This window comes from Scomber scombrus, chromosome 11 (assembly GCF_963691925.1).
Source record: "Scomber scombrus chromosome 11, fScoSco1.1, whole genome shotgun sequence".
NCBI lineage: Eukaryota > Metazoa > Chordata > Actinopteri > Scombriformes > Scombridae > Scomber > Scomber scombrus.
The window spans coordinates 29,241,603-29,260,411 of NC_084980.1; the positions used below are offsets into that span (position 1 = coordinate 29,241,603).

Below are 18,809 nucleotides of genomic sequence, written 5' to 3' on the forward strand. Positions count from 1 at the left end.
TCTCAGTCAACCATTCAGCAAACCGCAGACTAAATCTAAACCCAACACTGACTCTGATGCTCAGTATTTCTGTGCCTCCTCTCACACATCTGCATGCTTCACCTTCTTTTTCCCCCCCCACTATAGATGTGCTCTAAAATTAATCCCCTGTTCATTACAATTCGGTCCCTGAGTCTCGATGTTCCAGCTCTGAAGAAAAGAAAAGGCTCTGTAATTGCTTTTCAAACAACTGTACAGAGAGAGAATTGGTTGGGCTCTACATTCAACCGGAAATCTTTGTAGAGCCTTTTTTTTTCTTCTTCTTCTTCTTCTTCTTCTTTTTGGTCGCATGCATTTGATTTGATTTTAATAACATGTTGTCAGTCAGTCAGCAGAGAACACATTGATTTGCTTCTCCGTGGCTGCAGTGACTCAGCTGCCCCAAATCTGCAAAGAGTCAAACTTTCCAAAGTTCCTCTTTTTGTTCACCTTATCTCCGCTGCCCTTCTCCTTTTGTGCTTTTAATTTCCTTTGAATAGAGCAGTTCTGCACTTGTTAAAAACCTACAATAGAAGCACACAATCACATTCAAACACACATATGTCTATAAAAGCTTCAGCACATTTACGACACTTTACATGATCTTACCTTTTAACTGTTTTACTTTAAATGCAGCCACTGGTTTTCTTTAATATTGATATTTTTGTGGACAAAAATGCACCATTCGGAAACCGTGGGTGTTATTCTGCTGCAGGGGTTTGCTCCCATTCAGTCACTAGAGCATCAGTGAGGTCCAACACTGATGTTGGACGATAAGGTGTCAGTATTTCAGTTCATTCAAAAGGACTGGATCGGGCTGAGGTGTAGACTGTATATAAAGATGGACGTAGAGAAGTGTGAAATCACCTGTTGGAGCCAGTTTTTGAAGCCCAGAATTGCGGCTTATGGTCAGCGCCATCTTTTCTGGTTGAAAGACCTATCAAACAAGTGCAGGGTGTTTTCTTTCAGAAGTGAAGACAGTGAAGACAAACCAAACTTAACAGATACTAAATAGTGATATTATTATCACTAAAGCATCAGTGAGGTCCAACACTAGCCAGGTTTACATGGAGCCTAATATTCCGATTAGAATCGGTTTAGAAGCACAAACTGAATGAAAATGTTCCATGTAAACACCTTAATCAATCTTTATTTGTATAGCGCCAAATCACAACAAAGTCATCTCAAGGCACTTTACACATAGAGCAGGTTCTAAACCGTACTCTTCAGGTTTTAATTTTAAAGAACATTCCCACATGAGCAAGCACTTGACGACAGTGGCAAGAAAAAACTCCCTTTTAGAAGAAACCTCAGGCAGAACCAGGCTCACAGTGGGCGACCATCTGCTTCGACCGATTGGGGTAGAGAGGAGAGAGAGGAAGGATAGGAGAAAGAAGCACATTGAAATTGGAATAAAGAGGCCCAAACCAAATGGAATTGCATTTGGTTCCAGAGAGGTAGAATATTCCTTTCCCCAAACCGATCAAAGGTAAAATTTTATCATTTAACCGGTGAAACGGAAAGTTGTCTCACTGCGTTCTTTCTGCGCATGCTCAGCCTTGACATAGCCTAAATGTGCAGTGACTTGTAGATGAGGCGGCTTCCAAGCAGAGCAACTGGTCCACGGCGGAGAGCTTGTTTCTAATTCAAACTCTAAAAGATTTAAATATTATCTCATGTTTAGATGGAAGAAAAAAACAAGAAATACTGACCTGTTCAAAAAAGTCCATGAAAAACATCCATCTTTGGTCAATCACGTGATATTTACAACAATCTGCGCATGTCACACAGCTGCAAAACGTCTTTCTGATTAAATGCGGTGGCGCATGTAAACACCAGACTGGAATAGATCACGTCACATGTAAACATTTGTCCTGAAATCTTCAATCGGAATGAAAAAGAAGTCTCCGTGTAAACCTGGCTACTTGCAGTCGGTATTACAGTTCATCCCAAAAGACTGGCTGGATTGAGGCGTGGACTATATGCAAAGGTGGACATAGCGAGGTGTGATGTCCTCCCTTGGATTGGAGCCAGTTTGAAGTCCAGAGATGCAGCTTATGGTCAGCGCCATCTTTTCTGATTGAAGCCAGGACATTTTAGATAAAGAGTGCATGGTGTGTTGCCTTTTAGATGTAAAGACAATGAAGTAAAAGTAGACTTAACTCTGTCACCTGTTGGTTTTGATTGGATTATGTTCGACTGTTTTTTTTCCATTTGAGGCAAGGACCTTTTTAAAATAAGGAGTGCAGGATGTTTCCTTTCATTTTTTGCTGAAAGATGGATGAAAGAAACGCTGGCTGAGACATTGTGTTGAGTTATAGAAGCCAGTGGAGCAGAGGCTAGACAGGAAGTGATGTCTCTTATCACTCTGACTCATTTCAAATTAGATCTACAAGATTAATTACACCTTTTTAAAATGTGAAAAACATCATAATTAAAATGCAGACTGATAACTTCTGTGTTTCTCTGTAATGAGCTGCCAGCAATTAAGATGAAAGATGAAGATGACTTTGTGGTCAGTCGGGGGAATCTCTTTAAATATCCATCAACGGGGGTTTGACATTAGTCGAGAAAGGAAAAAGTAAAGTAACATATTTTAGTTTTTCTTTTTTTTTTATATGGAAAAAAAGACAAGAAAACTGCCTTTTTTGTGGCTTTTCTTGCATCATTTGTCTCATTTTATGAGCGCAATAATGACTGATGGCGTTGGTCGGCACAGAGGACAGTTATCGTGTGCCGGAGTCAAATGGCTGCATTGTCCTCATCCGGCTTCTTTCATTATTGACTCCTCCGGTCTTCCGTAGCCTCCTGAACAAAAAAACAAAAGAGGCGAGCGACCGATGAATTATTGATGTCAGGAGGGGAGAGCTGATATCATTCTGCTCCCGTGCCTGTTCCTAATTAAAAAGGACATGATTAAAAATGCATTGGTTAGGATAGGTTGGGTCCTAATCACTTCTTACATTATAAATCAGGCTGTTTATTGTTCCATGGTTTAGATACTGGAGCGCTGGGTTATTAATAGGCTCCTCCTGCACCCCCTGAAGAGGTGTTTATGATCTTTTGGATTGGTCAGGTGACAGACAGCTGAGTGTCATTTATATCAACAGTTTCATTTTTAGGCTCTGTTGGGGTTTTTTTTTTTTAAAGGAGGGGATTGAAGCTTTTATTCGCAGCAGCTTGCAGGGCTTCACTCAACGACACTTCAGTAGTGCTTTCAGCTGCTGGTGGTTTAGATGTTGTGATCTTTTTTCTTGTTACAGCTTCCTGTGTGGCCAGTGTTGTGTGACAGGCTTCAGATTCACATCAGAAAGCGTGTTAAAAGCAGATAAATTAGAGTGTTGCTGCAGGCTTTAGACACATTTTTACTGATTCGTGTTGCATTCATAATAGTTTAGATAAACAAATTAGCCAAAATAAAACAAGGTATCAATCAATTTTATGATGTATTTTACAACAAAAGAGTTTCAAATTTGGTTAATCCAGCTGAACAACTACAAATGACAATATTTATAGTTTCATTTTATGCTGAATTTTATAACACTTTGTTGGATTTGACTTTAATTTGTCACTATCTGTGCCTGCCGACTGTAGAAAACTCCTAATAAAGTCCATTAAAAAGGCTTCAGTTGCAGGATGAACACTGACTGACGTGATCCTAAAGAGACGCAGCGAAGGGACCGAGAAATTAAATTAGCTCGACTTTTACCGACTTCTACTTTTACGGTTTGAGGTTTGACTGAGCTCATTAAACATGTATAATGTCGGTGAGGATGTCACAATAAAGTCAGGGGCTTATTTTCACAAGTGTGTAATTACACTGAAAAGTCAAGTTGAATCCAGACAGAGAGAGCGAAAGAGAGAGAGATGCTCGACTTCTCCTGAATTATTAACTTGAGATGTTGAACTATGACTGGACATCGTGTTTACCAGCCTCTCGTTAAAATATTCACATAAAAACATGATGAATTACTCCGTGTGACATTAGTATGTGAGGAGAAGCTGTTTTCATGTCTATTGGACCTCTGTGCTGCTCTGTCACGTGTCAACAGTGCCCCCTGGTGGTGGAAACGATAAAGTGACGCTGCAGTCTCAACTGCTGCAAAACAGCATCAAACACTCTGATGCTGTGCAGATTTTAAATATTTTACATTGAGTTTTAATTATTTTAATTATAAAAAGTTCAAAATGAAGCAATATTACATTTTTAAAAAGTATAATGGGAAAGGGTGCAAGAGCCCAAATAAGCCAAAAGAAGTTATAATTACCTCAAAATGACAGTGCTGCAGTTTATAGTGTTGTAGTGAAATATTGTAAAAAGTCCATATAAATTTAAAATTACACTACTATGCAATGTCAGTATTTCAGGTGTACTATTACTTTCAGTTCAACTGCAATATTTTTTTTCACTTTAAAATCTGTGCAATATCATATTTACTATATTTATTTACTAATATTATTTTTATTGCGTGTGTACTTACTTATTAATTGTTCTTTATTCTTTTTATTGATGTTCTTTCTATTTTGACTATCAACTTGCTCCCACCAAGGGACTAATAAATGAATATCTTATCTTATTTACTGGTCACAGATAATATACAGCAGGTAAAGTATTGTAAGATTATTTTAAACCTCCGCAATCAAAGGACTTTTATCTCCTCTGTCTGTTGTTGATCAGCATCAGTAAAGCACAAATCTGCCTTTACAAAGAACAGTGTAAATCTGGATTTTATTATCCAGTCTAAAAAGTGCAGTTATCAAATCTGCTTAATATCAGATTTCACTAATAATTCCATTTTATTTAATCTGACACGTGTTTTAAAGTAGAAGAACTAAAAAGACTTAAGCAAAAGAAGTGTTGATGGAGGATGAAACAACATTAATAAGTGTCGTCTGTCCCTGCAGGAGCTCTACTCGCAGTCCTACGACGCTGTGGGTGTGATGTTCGCCTCCATCCCGGGCTTTGCAGACTTCTACTCTCAGACCGAGATGAATAACCAGGGAGTCGAGTGCCTGCGGCTTCTCAACGAGATCATCGCCGACTTTGACGAGGTGAGAACGGCAGCTACTTCAGCCCAACTTCTAAACATGCAAGGAGCCGTCTCTCTGCCATCTACAGCTTTTCATTTTTCATCTTTTGTTCTTTTTGGTCAGTTTTAGTATTATGTGTTAATATAATTCATTTTGGCAGTCTTGTATTTGGGTACGGTTTTTCTATATGTTGCTGGTTAATGTTTTGTATTGTGGCTGTAACATATTTGGGGGCTTGTCCGAGATTTGAACCCAGGACCTCTCGCATCTGTTCTGAACTTAGGATTTTTATATAATAGATCTGCTCAACTGCTTGGTAGAGGTCACTTTGTGTCATGATATCTGTTCAAAAACATAAATCTATTGAACCCATTTAACTTTTAGGTCAATCTTTACCACTCGTATGAGGTATGTAATGCACAGACGGTTGGTCAGACGGATGGTTGCTATAGATACAGGTTGTTCTATGGTTGCTATAGTTACAGGTTGTGTTTTAGTGTATGAATGAAGAATAACACAAATCACTGCTGACATCAGAGATCCTGCTGGAGACATTTTTGAAGCTGACTTTCATTTTTTCACCTTGTACATGAACAGAATGAGTCTCTGACATGATTTTAGGTCTGAATGAGTCTGTAGAGGCTGTAAAACATCACATTGAGGCTCAATGAGAAAATAAATCCATGTTTTATGTTGTCATGGCCTCAAAGAGGAAGGAAAAGCATAAATAGCACTTTCTTGGTGTAACCTACAAAGGGTTAAATGACTGGAGGGCACCTTTAAGTTCAGGAAATACTGATTAACTTCATCAAATTGCTAAAAAATTGTATTTTGCACATTTATAAACTGATTTCTTGAATTTATTTTGAATACAAAGTGCAAGTAGATGAAAGTTCAGGTTCAGTATGAGGGAGCAGCCCTGTGGACAGACTGAAATCCAGCTTGTGTTCCCGATCGAGCCTCCAGAACTGAACTGAGCTGAGATTTTGACAGAAAACGTCAGAGTCCTCTAATAAGAGCAGAGACAGACAGACACCAGCTGAGCTCGCTGCTGCTGCCGCCGCCTCAAGCCACGCGTCTCACTTTCAAACACTTGTCTCTCAAACATGAACAGACTTGTCTTTTCTCCGCTGGGGAACTCGTCTTCGGAGAGATGACAGAGCGTCTCGTGATATCAGAGATCAGAGACACACAAGCACTCAGAGGTTTAATTGGTGTTTTTTATGATACAATTAACAAAGAAGTTTATCACCTGCAACTGAATATGTTCATGATAACTCTGCCTTGAGTTGTGGTTTATCTGCTGAATTCAAACTTCTTATTTCATTAAACAGACTGCTGCAGAAACAGGATGTTAATTTATTTCATTCTTGTCTGTGTAGGGAGATACATAATAGTGTGTTACAGCAGGTTTTTCAAAGTGTCTCTCTGTGTCTTCTCTCTCAGTTGTTGGGTGAAGATCGATTCCAGGATATCGAGAAGATCAAGACAATCGGCAGCACCTACATGGCCGTCTCCGGTCTGTCACCAGAGAAACAGGTGAGATCCTCAGGGTGCCGTTTAGTCTGATTAAAGGCTGGTGACAAGCTGTTTGTTATTAACCTGCACGCTGTGAGCTTCACAGAGGGATTTTCAGATGTTGTTTTTCTGCTCTGTGTGTAATGGTTCCTGTCAAACTTGTGTTTTTCATGTTTTGTACCTACCTCCTGTTTAATTTTGTGACCCATGTACCCTTGTTTTGTAATCAGCCCTGTTCCATTTATACCCTTGTGTTACCTGTAGTTCATTGTCAGATTGTCATTGTCTCCTTTCCAGCCTTTTGTTCCTTGTTTTCTTGCCTGGTTTTTGACACTGCCTGGATATTTGGACTTTGGTTTTTGTTGCCACCGCTGACTACTTGAGTCATACATAAAAACAGTAAAATAGTTTCACTTTACAAACCATAGATTGTAGATTGAGTTTTGCTTTGCCCTCTGCATCTGGGTCCCAGCTTTGTAGTAAAGTGTTACAGGACTATAAACAGGGCAGGCAAAACACAAAGAACACATAACTTTGTCTTAATATAAAGCAGCTTTCCAGGAACTTTCCTCAAATGAAATACAGTCTAAAACGAGCAAAATTCATTTAAATTATAGAAATTATAAATATTGTTTAAAAGAAAAGTACAATACCAGTACCAATCCAAGTACCTTTAAAGTGATACTGATACCAACTGAGTACTTCATTAGATTCCCATTAACACATGTAGGTCTCTGTCTTGTATTCGGTGTAACAGGCTGTGGTGTAGACACACTTTAGAGCGTTTAGGTGGCATCTTGGCTGCTGAACTGCTAAGCACGCTAACTCAAATTCACCACGACTTCACCACCACAGACGGGTTGTAGCTGCTGTGGCAGTGGACCAATCACATGATGCATTAAACCCAAGAACGCTTGCTGTTGATTGGCTGTGAGACAGTCCAAACAAATAGTCATATTTTCTAGTTCTGGGTGCAAAAAGGATCGATTGCAGGTATCGTTTGATGGGAGACGTTTCGATACAACTTGGTATCGATTTATTTTGGTTGATACCTTAAAAGGCATCGAGTACTGTTACCCAGCCCTACTCAGTGCCAATTACACATTTTATTGGGACTCATAAAAAGCTCTTGATGTCGGAAATCCAGCCACAGGACTTCACATGACGAAAGGAAGAGACGACTGCACTCAAACTCATGAATGAAATAGCTGAAAAATACTCAATAAATCCAGCAGCAGTGTGAGTAGTAGTATAAGTAGTAGTGGTGAACACAGAGTGACATGTTGCCCTCCAGCTCACTCTGCTGACTCAGACCCTTTTTCTTCTTCTTGTTTTTCTTTGCCTCCCACAGCAATGTGAAGATAAGTGGGGTCACCTGTGTGCGTTGGCCGACTTCGCCATTGCGCTCAAAGAGAGCATCCAGGAGATCAACAAGCACTCGTTCAACAATTTCGAGCTGAGGATCGGTATGAACTTCTTTTTCCTGTTTCCTCTCTTTTTATCAGTTTATTCTTAACATTGTTTGTTGTTCCTGTTTTTCTTTTTGTCTGCCTTCAACCAACCAATCATCGTATTTTCCTTATTTTTAAAACTTCTTTTATTATTTCTTAATCTCATGATGAAGGGATGAGATTTCATTGAGGACTGCAACTGAAACATTAGTGTCATTATTGAACAGTAAATAATCAGTCATGTTAGTTTTATGGAGGTTTATAAAACAAAATGACAACATTAGCAGCCAGAACAAAAGTAAAACAATATAATAAAAGAATCAAGAAAACAAAACTTGAAGCCTTGAAACGTATTAGATGTGGGTTTGGTCCTCACCGCCTGAGGTTTTAATCTGTCATTAAACAATACCGACAGCGCTGTTTGTACATAGAAACAGTTATTGGTTGCTGAAATTGTTCCTATAGTCTGTATTTTCTGCAAAAAGAAACCCTAAAAACTACTCACCTAAAGCAATTTCAATGTAAGTGATGGGGGATGAAATTATTACATTATTCCTAGAGCAAAAAAATGCTTTTTAAAGTTCATCAATCTGACACCCATTTTTGACCAAAACCAAGAACTAAACTAGAACTAAAAGACTCTGTTGTATAATCCTGTTTGTGTGTCCACCACATTTAAAGAACCACATCAATCATACAAACTTAAAAAATGACGGCAGCTTTTGAAAAAATCAGTATTACCACATGAGGCAGAAACACAGTTGCCTGTTGTTGTTTATATTCACTGTGAATGACTCTGATGTTTGAGTGAGTGAGTGAATGAGAAGGAGAAATAAAAGGGCTGGAAGACGAGAGAAGCATCTGTTGTGTGTTTGATGATTATTTATTTCTACTTCAGAAAGCAACCACCATGAAAATAATGAGTTGGGAAGCTGACAATAATGCCTAACTTTACAAAGCAAGCGAGTGATTTTTGTCAAAGTAATTCACTGTTTTATAAATTAAATTGTGCACAAATTGGAGCATCTGCAGTGTTTGTTTGACCAATCAGTTATTATCAGCCCTGCAAAACCTCCATCTCCCAAAATGTTCCTGAACTTTTAGAAAGTAAAACTTCTTCTGACCAGGAACCTTTTTAATGTCCTGTTTATTCAACAGGAACTGGAGTTGGTTTGTAACTTTGGAGGATACACACTTGATTTGTCTAACTCAGACTGCTGAATCTTTATACTGGCTTTAACTTAAGAATTCATTTTTGCATGAAACAAGAATTGTTGATCTAGTCCTCCTGGTGGACCTAAATGCAAAAGACTGAAATCATGACTGCAGAAAACTATCTTTATTGGTGGGATGCAAAAAAAAATCAAAAGAGCCAGGCTGAATTGACAAAAATCTAAACAAGAAAACCAAGACTTAATTACTAACTGAACTAATGAGGGAATGGAGAACAGGTGACTAGACACTGGGAGAGACACGGGGAGCAGAGCAGGACTAACGAGATGATGAAGATGCAGGACAGGTGTGAAGGGAAAGTGTGGAGGGAAAAGCAGAAAAGAAACACCAGAAAGACACAAAACAGATCAACCAATAAAAACCAAAGTAAGAATTCAGTCCTTTCAAAAAGTCCCAACTCAAATTAAGTCCTCTCCTAAAAGAGAAAGTCTGAGGGCATCTGGTGGACGACTGCAACCGAGGAAAACAAAGACAAACTCAAGAGACAGAACCATGATAGGAACAATTATAGCAACCAAGAAACCTTTTAATGTACATATGTTCATGTCAATTAAATTAAATAGCGCCAAATCACTACAAAAGTCATCTCAAGGCACTTTTCACATAGAGCAGATCTTGAAGAGACCCACCATTCCCACATGAGCAGCACTTGGCGACAATGGCAAAGAAAAACTCTCCTTTAACGGGAAGGCAGAACCAGACTCTAGGTGGGCAACATTTGCCTCGACCAGTTGCCAGTGTTGTTGTTTTACTAAAAAATTGTGAACTTCCCTTTTAATCTGTGATGACCAATTACACAAATTCTTGATGGAAACTGTTGTACAAGTTTACTCAAATAAAAAGTAGAGGGTTTTTTTAAGTGTAAATTTGTGAAAAAGCGAGAGTATTGACACTAGTTTAACATTCTTGACATCTACTCCTGTGTTTTTTGTAAGATTGTCAACCACATCCGAAAGGGAGTGTGAAGAAGTGAACACTTACTAAATCCCACCCCTACTTCATAAATCTTGATGGAAACTGTTGTAAAAGTTTACTCAAATAAAAACTAGAGTTTTTTTTAAGTGTAAAATTGTATTGACACTAGTTTAACAGTCTTGACAACTACTCGTGTTTTTCGCAGGTATGGCCCACGGCTCGGTGGTGGCAGGCGTGATCGGCGCCAAGAAGCCGCAGTACGACATCTGGGGGAAGACGGTGAACCTGGCCAGCCGGATGGACAGCACGGGCGTGAGCGGCAAGATCCAGGTCCCCGAGGACACCTACCTTATCCTGAAGGAGCGCGGCTTCGCTTTCGAGTACCGCGGCGAGATCTACGTGAAGGGCATCAGCGAGCAAGAGGGCAAGATCCGAACGCACTACCTGATGGGCCGCGTGCAGCCCAACCCGCTCATCATGCAGCCGCGCAAAATCACCGGCCAGTACTCGCTGGCGGCCGTGGTGCTCGGCCTGGTGCAGTCGCTCAACCGGCAGAAGCAAAAGCAGATCCTCAACGAGAACAACAACTCGGGCATCATGAAGGGCCACCACCACTACAACAGGAGGACGTTGTTAGCGCCCGGTGTCTCCGAGGTGGGCGGCGGGCATCACGCCGAGGTAGCCGATAAGACTGAGCTGTCATGAAGGGTGGACCGGAGTTTGAGTTCCACGCAGATTTCTCAGAGGCGGAGATGCTTTTCAGGCAAAAATAAGCCCCAATGGTTGAGTTAAAGCTCATTAAAGAACAACTGGTTTCTGGTACAAGTTGTTCAGGAGTTGTTTGCAATGATAGAGAGAGAGAGAGAGAGAGAGAGAATGAAAAGAGAGAGCGTCGTTAGCGAGCAAAGTGGTGAATGAGAGGAATAAAATGTTACTTTCTGTTTGTTTCACAGCGGTTAAAACAAACATGCAAACCTGCCTCAATGTCTGATTTGGTCCTGACTGTGTTTGCTTGTTTGGTGCTGAGCAGGCAGCTTTTTAACAGCTGCTCCAGCCCAAAACGAGGCTATGAGGGCGTTGACCCCTTGATTCCACCGGGCACTGATGCACCACGTTCTGGCCTCCGGAGCTGATCGCTGCCACTCTAGACGATGATTGAGATGCTGCCGGGCACTGTGCCACGTTTCAGAAGCGGCTTTCTCTTCCGCTGGGCTATAAATACGAGCAGTGCATATTTTCAACAGAAGATGCTTCAAAGAGCAAATCGAGCTGGACAGGAACAGGAAGTCAGACACAGAAACAGCAGTAGTATAGAGCATCCGGTCAATTTTCAAAATAAAATAACCCGTGCAGACTCCTGATTCAGCAACAAACAAAACAACACAAACACAAACAAATAAAGAGAACATTTAACTACGTACATTTACACACATTCATACACTGATGACAGGAGCTACCACACAGAGTACCAACCTGCTCATCAGGAGGAGACTAACCATTCATACACCGTTGGCGCAGCAATAAGAGTAATTTGGGGTTAAGTGTCTTGATCATGAATTGGGTGATGATCTTGCTTGGAATTGAACCACCGATCATCCGATTGGTGGTTCAATTGACCACCAATCGGATGATTGTAATGACCGCTCTATCTCCTGAGCCACAGCCGCCCCGAGGCCTACTGAACCACAGTAGAAGCACCAATATTAAGTAAAAGAACCAAATCAACTAAATTTGAGCAAGTTAACAAAATAAACAAGTTAGACAAAAATTATGTTGTGCTGCTACTACAGTATTTACGTTAGACTAAAGGCACTCATTTGGATTTGATCAGGCTGCTGTAATTACTGTATTAACAGCAGTGTTGGGGAAGTTACTCAAAAAATGAAATATATTGCACATTTCTCGTTACCTGTGAAAAGTAATGACACTACTCCTTAGCAACGCCGGTGAGTCTTGCCCATCATAACACCATGTTGTACCTGTTTCTCCTCGGAGTCGGCACTAGACTGGCTGGTATGAAGAGACTCTACATGTTTCCATCCTGACATTATAACACCGCTCCAGATCGCTCACTAAAGTTTTATGTCTGATGACGGCCGTCTGTTCACTATTATCGGTACTTTGCTGAGTTTGTTTCTCAAAGACGGAGATTAACCAGTAATACACAAGCTTTGGCTGCTTGGTTTGGGGTCTGCAGACACTCAGCTTGAGTATGAATGTGGGTCCATAAGTGTTCCGCTATTAGCTTTCTGTTAGCATCAGAGGTCAGGCAGTTGTGCCGCAAATGGCATGAAACGCACCTTCGATTATTTTTTTTATCCGCCCAATTTAAACATAATTGAAGAATTAATGAAATGCAAGTAACACCACATTTCTTTGATTAGTAACTGTAATGTGATCACTGAGTGGAGACACTATAACGCATTACATTACTGAGTTACAGGTAATTGTAATGTGATTACAGTAACGCATTACACCCAACACTGATTAACAGTCTAACTGCATTTAAAAGGCTGATGGAGGAGGACGGAGCATAATGGTGGCACAGTTGAAACGTGCGGGAAAGCTAAACAATGAGCTGAAACTCACTATAAAGCCGAGGAGGAGCTGCAGAATCATTGATAATTCTCTTTATGTTCAAACTTGCTGACAGATCAGACTTTATTATAATGAAAAATATGAATTAAAGCTGTTTTTTAAGGTTTGTTTGACGTTAAAAGTTTCTCTGACTGAGGTTTAACTCAACCAACGAGATTATTCCTGCCTGCTGAAGCTGCTCGGCGTTCGATGAATGTTTGTAGAGCTGAAACTCCACTTTGTTCCTGAAGGAGGAGGAAGAGGAGGAAGAGGAAGAGGAGGTGTGGGAGGGAGGGAGGGAGGGAGTGGACGGGACCACAGCGTTCTGTTTTCATCCACCCTCATCTGTTCGATGTCTGTTCGACTGATCCCCTCGGACTGTCTGACGTTGCTCCTGTCGTTTCCACTTCCCCTTTTTATGTCACCTGGCCACCGCCCCTCCCTCATCCTGCCCCCCCACCCCACCCTGCCCAAAACCCAGAAACCCTGTCCCGCTCTGACCCTCGCCTGGTGTCGATGTTTCTTTTTTGTATTTCTTTTATATATGAGAACACAATAAAAAGGGGTCTAATTTTTTATATAAGCTGTGTGTCTTGTTGCCTTTTTTGTATCAAGAAGAAACTTTTAGGTATAACTCAGTCTTAATTTTACCATTTACATGTTTTAAATGAAATTATTATTAGTATAAGTCCACTTAAATACACTGTAGGTGATACAATATGTAATATGTATCATTCTTTTGTGGTTACACCATTTGACATTTTCAGGAGCATTCAGTCTTACTTTTGGTAAAAAATGTTGCAAATGTCATTTCAAATGATATAAAACCAACAAAAATACTAAATGTACATTTTAACAAACCTGATGCTGCTTTTAAATCTAGTTTAACATATTTTTTTTCATCACTCATCTTACCAACACTTATTTGTCACTGACCCATGTTTATATACATCATTATGAAACAAGAATCCTTTCAGATAAATGTCATTAATTAGTCCTCAATAAAGACATAAAAACATGCCAGGGGTAAATGAAAAACACCTTAAAATGGACCAAAACTCATGAAAACCACCACTGAATTTTCCCCTTGATTAAAGAATTAAGGCACTTATACTAAGGGACATTTTTCATGAGTTTTGGTCCATTTTAAGAGGTTTTTGACACTTTAATGGTGCAAATAATCCATCACAATATGCTTATATGATCAATTAATTCTCCCTTTAAAAAGGCTTTAATAAATACTTAATTCCATCATTATTTATGGGTTAATTAATCAAATTTTAACGTATAAAATTAAGGAACTATGTTTCATAGTGATTGACAAATCATTAATGAACACTTGTAGCTGCTCAAAATGTGTTATTAACTATTTATTAACTGTTAATATACTGATTATAAATGATAAATAGACGTACTTACACTAAAGTGTTGCCAAAAAATCTTCTTCTGATATGTAATAAGTTTAATAATCTCAGTACAGTTATGAATTCTTGTGATTAATTCAGATATTTCAGTTTTCATGGAGACATTTGGTGAAATCCTGGAGAAAAACGATCAGGTAAGTCATCAGAAATGTAAAAAAAAGACCAATTGTAAACTTTTCAACAAGTTTTCTTCTTTAACAAAATGAATCTACGAAGAATAATTTACATTTATAACTTTACAAACTTTTAATTTTACATTTCCTGCTGATTATCCAGACAGACGGAGATTCAGCTGATTCTCTGCAGCCTCGATATCAGCTCAGACTTAATGGACCAGATGTTTTGTTCAATTTGGGAAAGATTATGTATATATTATTTTTAAAAAGAAAGTAATAACATCAGTGATTGCTGAGGAAGCTGCAGAGTGTCTCTTATCTCTAATGTCAGAGCTTTTTTAATCACTATTAACAATTCAGACTCAGAAACTGAAATCTCAGCAGTTTGATAAGTAATTAAAGTTACTGATGTTGATCACAGATGTCTTTATTTTGAGCCACAACATTTTTTTATTTTTTTATTTCCACTTTAACAAAGTACTTAAAGGGTAACTGTGCTGATTTTCCACTTCAGTGTTTGTTTTTAACACTTACATACTATTCAGGGTCAAATTTGACCCATTTTTTACATTATACACATTTCTTTTGGCCAGACTTTTACTAATGTGACCCACAGTATACAGAAATGGAAATAAAATGCATCTTTTTTAACACATTTGTGCAGCTGATACACATTTTTATTATATGAAAATAAACAAGTTTGACCTGTTTATTCAAAAAAAAAAAAATCAAACATCAGCATTCAAACTCAATGTATTCTTCATATTCTATAAAATGTTCTCCTGGACCATAAAATAGTGATTATAAATGTATTTTTTCCATAAAATTAATCCAACAGAAAGATTAATCAAACATTTATGAATGACTGATGGGGAATGTGAATTGGTGTAGAGACTAATTATGAGTCAGTATATGAACAATATGTAAAGGTTAAGGAGCATGAAGTGAGGCTGCCTTCAGTGGAGTTGCATAATATCCATCATGAGTCTGACATGTGTGTCAGTTCACATCATTTTCTCTTCAGAGACTTCAAGGAAAAAATATTCAGAGATCATGATTATGTATTTTGTAAATTTAATATTTTGATGTTATTGCAGTACCTACCAACAAACACAAGGGGGCGCCACCCTCAAGTCATACATAACTGGAAAATATACATTTATCAGTCAGTAAAAAAAAAAGAAAAAAGTGAGAAGCTTTATGTTATATTTAATGTTCAGATATTTTTCATGCTAAATTATGCTTCTAATTTAAAATATATTTTACTACTAATAATATTAATAAACTTTATTTATAGAGCACCTTTCATACAAGGGATTTAGCTTAAAGTGCTTCACAGAGAAAAATAAAAATACAATAAAACAGCAGCAAATAGACGAAAAAAGAAAAAGAAAAGATAAAATGACACAAATTAAAAGCCAGATTAAATAAATATGTTTTCAGCTGCCACACATCTCTTATAACTTTAGGTAGAGTAGAATTAATTATATGTATTTTCACCCAGCAGTAGATTATCTGAGAGTCAGAGCGATGCTGGCTGGTCCAGAAAAAACATTGAGAGCTTTAAAGACTAAATTTATTCTATAAGAATGATCAAATATATTTTAACACCATCTTAAGTTTTGTGCAGTTCTACAAGTTGTTTACTGAGTAAATTATACTTTCTTTATCTCCAAACGGAACCTTGAGATCAAGACCAATCTTCAGCAATACAACAATACTATAAACACATTTACTTATTCATCTTATTCAAGGGTTGCTGGATATTCTTTGACAGCTGACACTATTATTTGTAGACTGAGTTGCTACTGTGCAAATGTTTTAGGCACTAAAAGTAAAATTAGGATACTTTGTGTTAGAAGGTTTATACTGTACCTCCCACACAGTTCTTTATATTGATATAAACCTACTCAAAGCTGAGACTTGGCACTTTAATTCAGTATATCCATTATTTTATTTACAATTGAATGTGCTGAAGCTCAGAGCCTGAAGACCAAAATGTATAATTGTCCAAATATTTCATCTCTGGACTGTATGTGAACAAGCGGAGCCAAAAATCGATGAAATTGAGATTTGATCACATTTGGCTGATTGATCATTGAGATGAACCACCTTGAGTTAACATATTAAAGAGACACTTGAAGGAAAAATGACCGTCTGAGTCATATTTAATTTGCAGTTGGTAATCTTTTGTTAACATCAAGTCACAAGACTGCAGGAATGTGTTTGGGACAGTGTGACGCAGAAAGAAGAGACAAGAATCTGAACTATCCTGTTTGTTCAGTTGTTGTTTGTTAAGTTAAAAACGGTTGTCTGGAAGAACAACTCCTAATAAACTAATGAATTGAAAACCCACAGTGGTATAATGTATAGATTTTAGTTACTGTACAGTTATCAGGGAATTAACAAGGTTGAAAATTCAACGTTGGAAAACTGAAATGCTAAATTTAAATCATCACATTAAATGATCAAACTAAAAAATGTAGGATTTCGTAGATTTTTGTTGTTGTTGTTGAAGTAACCGTGAGTAAAATACTTTATATTAATATTTTACATTGTTTTTTTAAGCTGCTTGAGTCAATATACAGCATACAGTACAACTGTGCTTCCAGTCGTACTGCTGTGCATGTTACTTTAAACAGGTTTTATTGGGCGTGGACAAGATGAACTGATACAGAAGTACTCAGACGAAGAGGAACAGTCCAGTTTTATCACAGAAGCAAACATGACGCAAATCACAGCAACAGAGAGCCGACTACAAACTGTGAGTATCCTGGTGTTTTAGTACAGATATACTGATGATTTATTACTGATGATCTATTACTAGTGTTATTTCTGTTCTTTAACAATTTGTAAATAACTAAACTAAATGTATTTTAGCCAGTAGCCTAATCAATCATCAATAGTTGCATATACATTTTCTGTCAGTCAACGAGTCAATTTAATCAACTAATTGTTTCAGCTCTACTCCACACTCACACTTTGCCTCTCCTGTATTACAGTACACATTATACATCTATAATTTAAAAAAAATGACACTAGTCTCTGTGCAAAGCTAAAACATCCTGTTGAACCAGTCAGTCAAGTACATTCAGTAAGCAGTGTACTATCTACATCATGTCTCAGTAACATGCGTCACCTCTGTGACAAACTGTTAAAGATCTCTTCCAGACATGTAAAAATACTGTGCTTTGAACAATGTTGCATATCTGATTTGGTTTTTCCTAAACAAGATATAATAACCATGTTACAATCATTGAAGTAGCATCTTTTCCGTCACGTATTACAAATTCTATGTCTAGTCTATGAATATTTAAATATTTAATTCAAAAGTTTACTTCACAGATGATGTCTCATACTTCACTGTTAAGTCCATTTTCACTGTACGTGCCCTTGTTATTCATGTCTCTATGTAATGGACCTACATATTACTATACACACATTGAATAATTGAACAAAGTGCACAATATTACAAAACACAATATCACCTGAATCAAAGGCCTGAAGTTGAACTCAGCATTAGCAGTTAGAAACAAGAGGCTCGGATTCAAACTGTGTTTAGCCAAATACACCACCTGACCCCAGCAGACTGGCCCGCATCTCCACTAAATCAAAAGAAAAAGCAACTACAAACAGGTTTAAACAAAATAAAACCAGTTAGTTCCTGGCACTACAATTTTCATAAATGGACACAATTCTGACTACACTTAAAGGCAAGAAGAACAAGAGTCACAAGCAGGGAAGCTAAAACATTAACCAAATTTATCTATCTGAGAATATACAGTAAGTTGTTTCTAGCATTCAAATGTCAGCCTACATGCCTGTTACCAGGGAACATGTTCGGAGCAAGAGAGAGGACAAGAGCAACCAAGTGTGTTATGTAACATACTGTAGTCCTGATTAGGGGATGGGTTAGAGGAGGAGTCAAACCTGGCTACCACTCCTTACACCAGGAGAGCATTCCTCACCTCACAATCATCAAATCACAGACTGAACCTGCTGAGTTTAGTGATGTTATCTGGTGTCACATAACTTACTATCAGCATCATTAGGACTAGAATTTGATTTGTCATGACTAGAGACAGACAGAAAGGATGAAACAGGAAAGAAAAGTGTGACATTACAGGAGGACAGTCACTGTGTTTCACTCACTTTTTATTGGAGAACTGCCGGTTTACAGATCACTTATAAGATCACTTCTATGATAGTTTTGTATTCAGCAGATGGATTTAACTGTATTTTGTTTTTTTGTTTAATGATTTAATCATATATGTAGCCTACTTTGAAAATCCTGTGCTTTGTCCCTTTTTGCTTTCACAGAACAAACCAATCAAAACATGTGAAGACACCAGAGTTCACTGAACCACAACAAACAGGTAAGTTGTGAAAGCAGAAGACTAACTGGACCTTGTGGAGAGATTACTTTGTCAACTGTTGTTTAAGATTGAACTTTTACATCATTATAGTAAAAAAATGCAAATTTTAACACATTTCCATGACAACTGAGACAACTCAATCCAATAAAA

General features: G+C 38.1%; 1 protein-coding gene and 1 pseudogene across 1 annotated transcript in view; one reads left to right on the forward strand and one right to left on the reverse strand.

The window, feature by feature from the left end:
* Window positions 1-10,871, forward strand: part of adcy8 (adenylate cyclase 8 (brain)) — a 40,111-nt gene extending 29,240 nt beyond the window's left edge. Inside the window, exons 10-13 of the mRNA XM_062428299.1 lie at window positions 4,924-5,070; window positions 6,496-6,588; window positions 7,919-8,033; window positions 10,372-10,871. Of these exons, the coding sequence (XP_062284283.1) occupies window positions 4,924-5,070; window positions 6,496-6,588; window positions 7,919-8,033; window positions 10,372-10,871 (855 nt within the window). The remainder of the gene's footprint in view (window positions 1-4,923; window positions 5,071-6,495; window positions 6,589-7,918; window positions 8,034-10,371) is intronic.
* LOC133991108 (tripartite motif-containing protein 16-like) overlaps window positions 1-18,809 on the reverse strand; it is a 445,082-nt pseudogene that overhangs the window by 395,790 nt on the left and 30,483 nt on the right.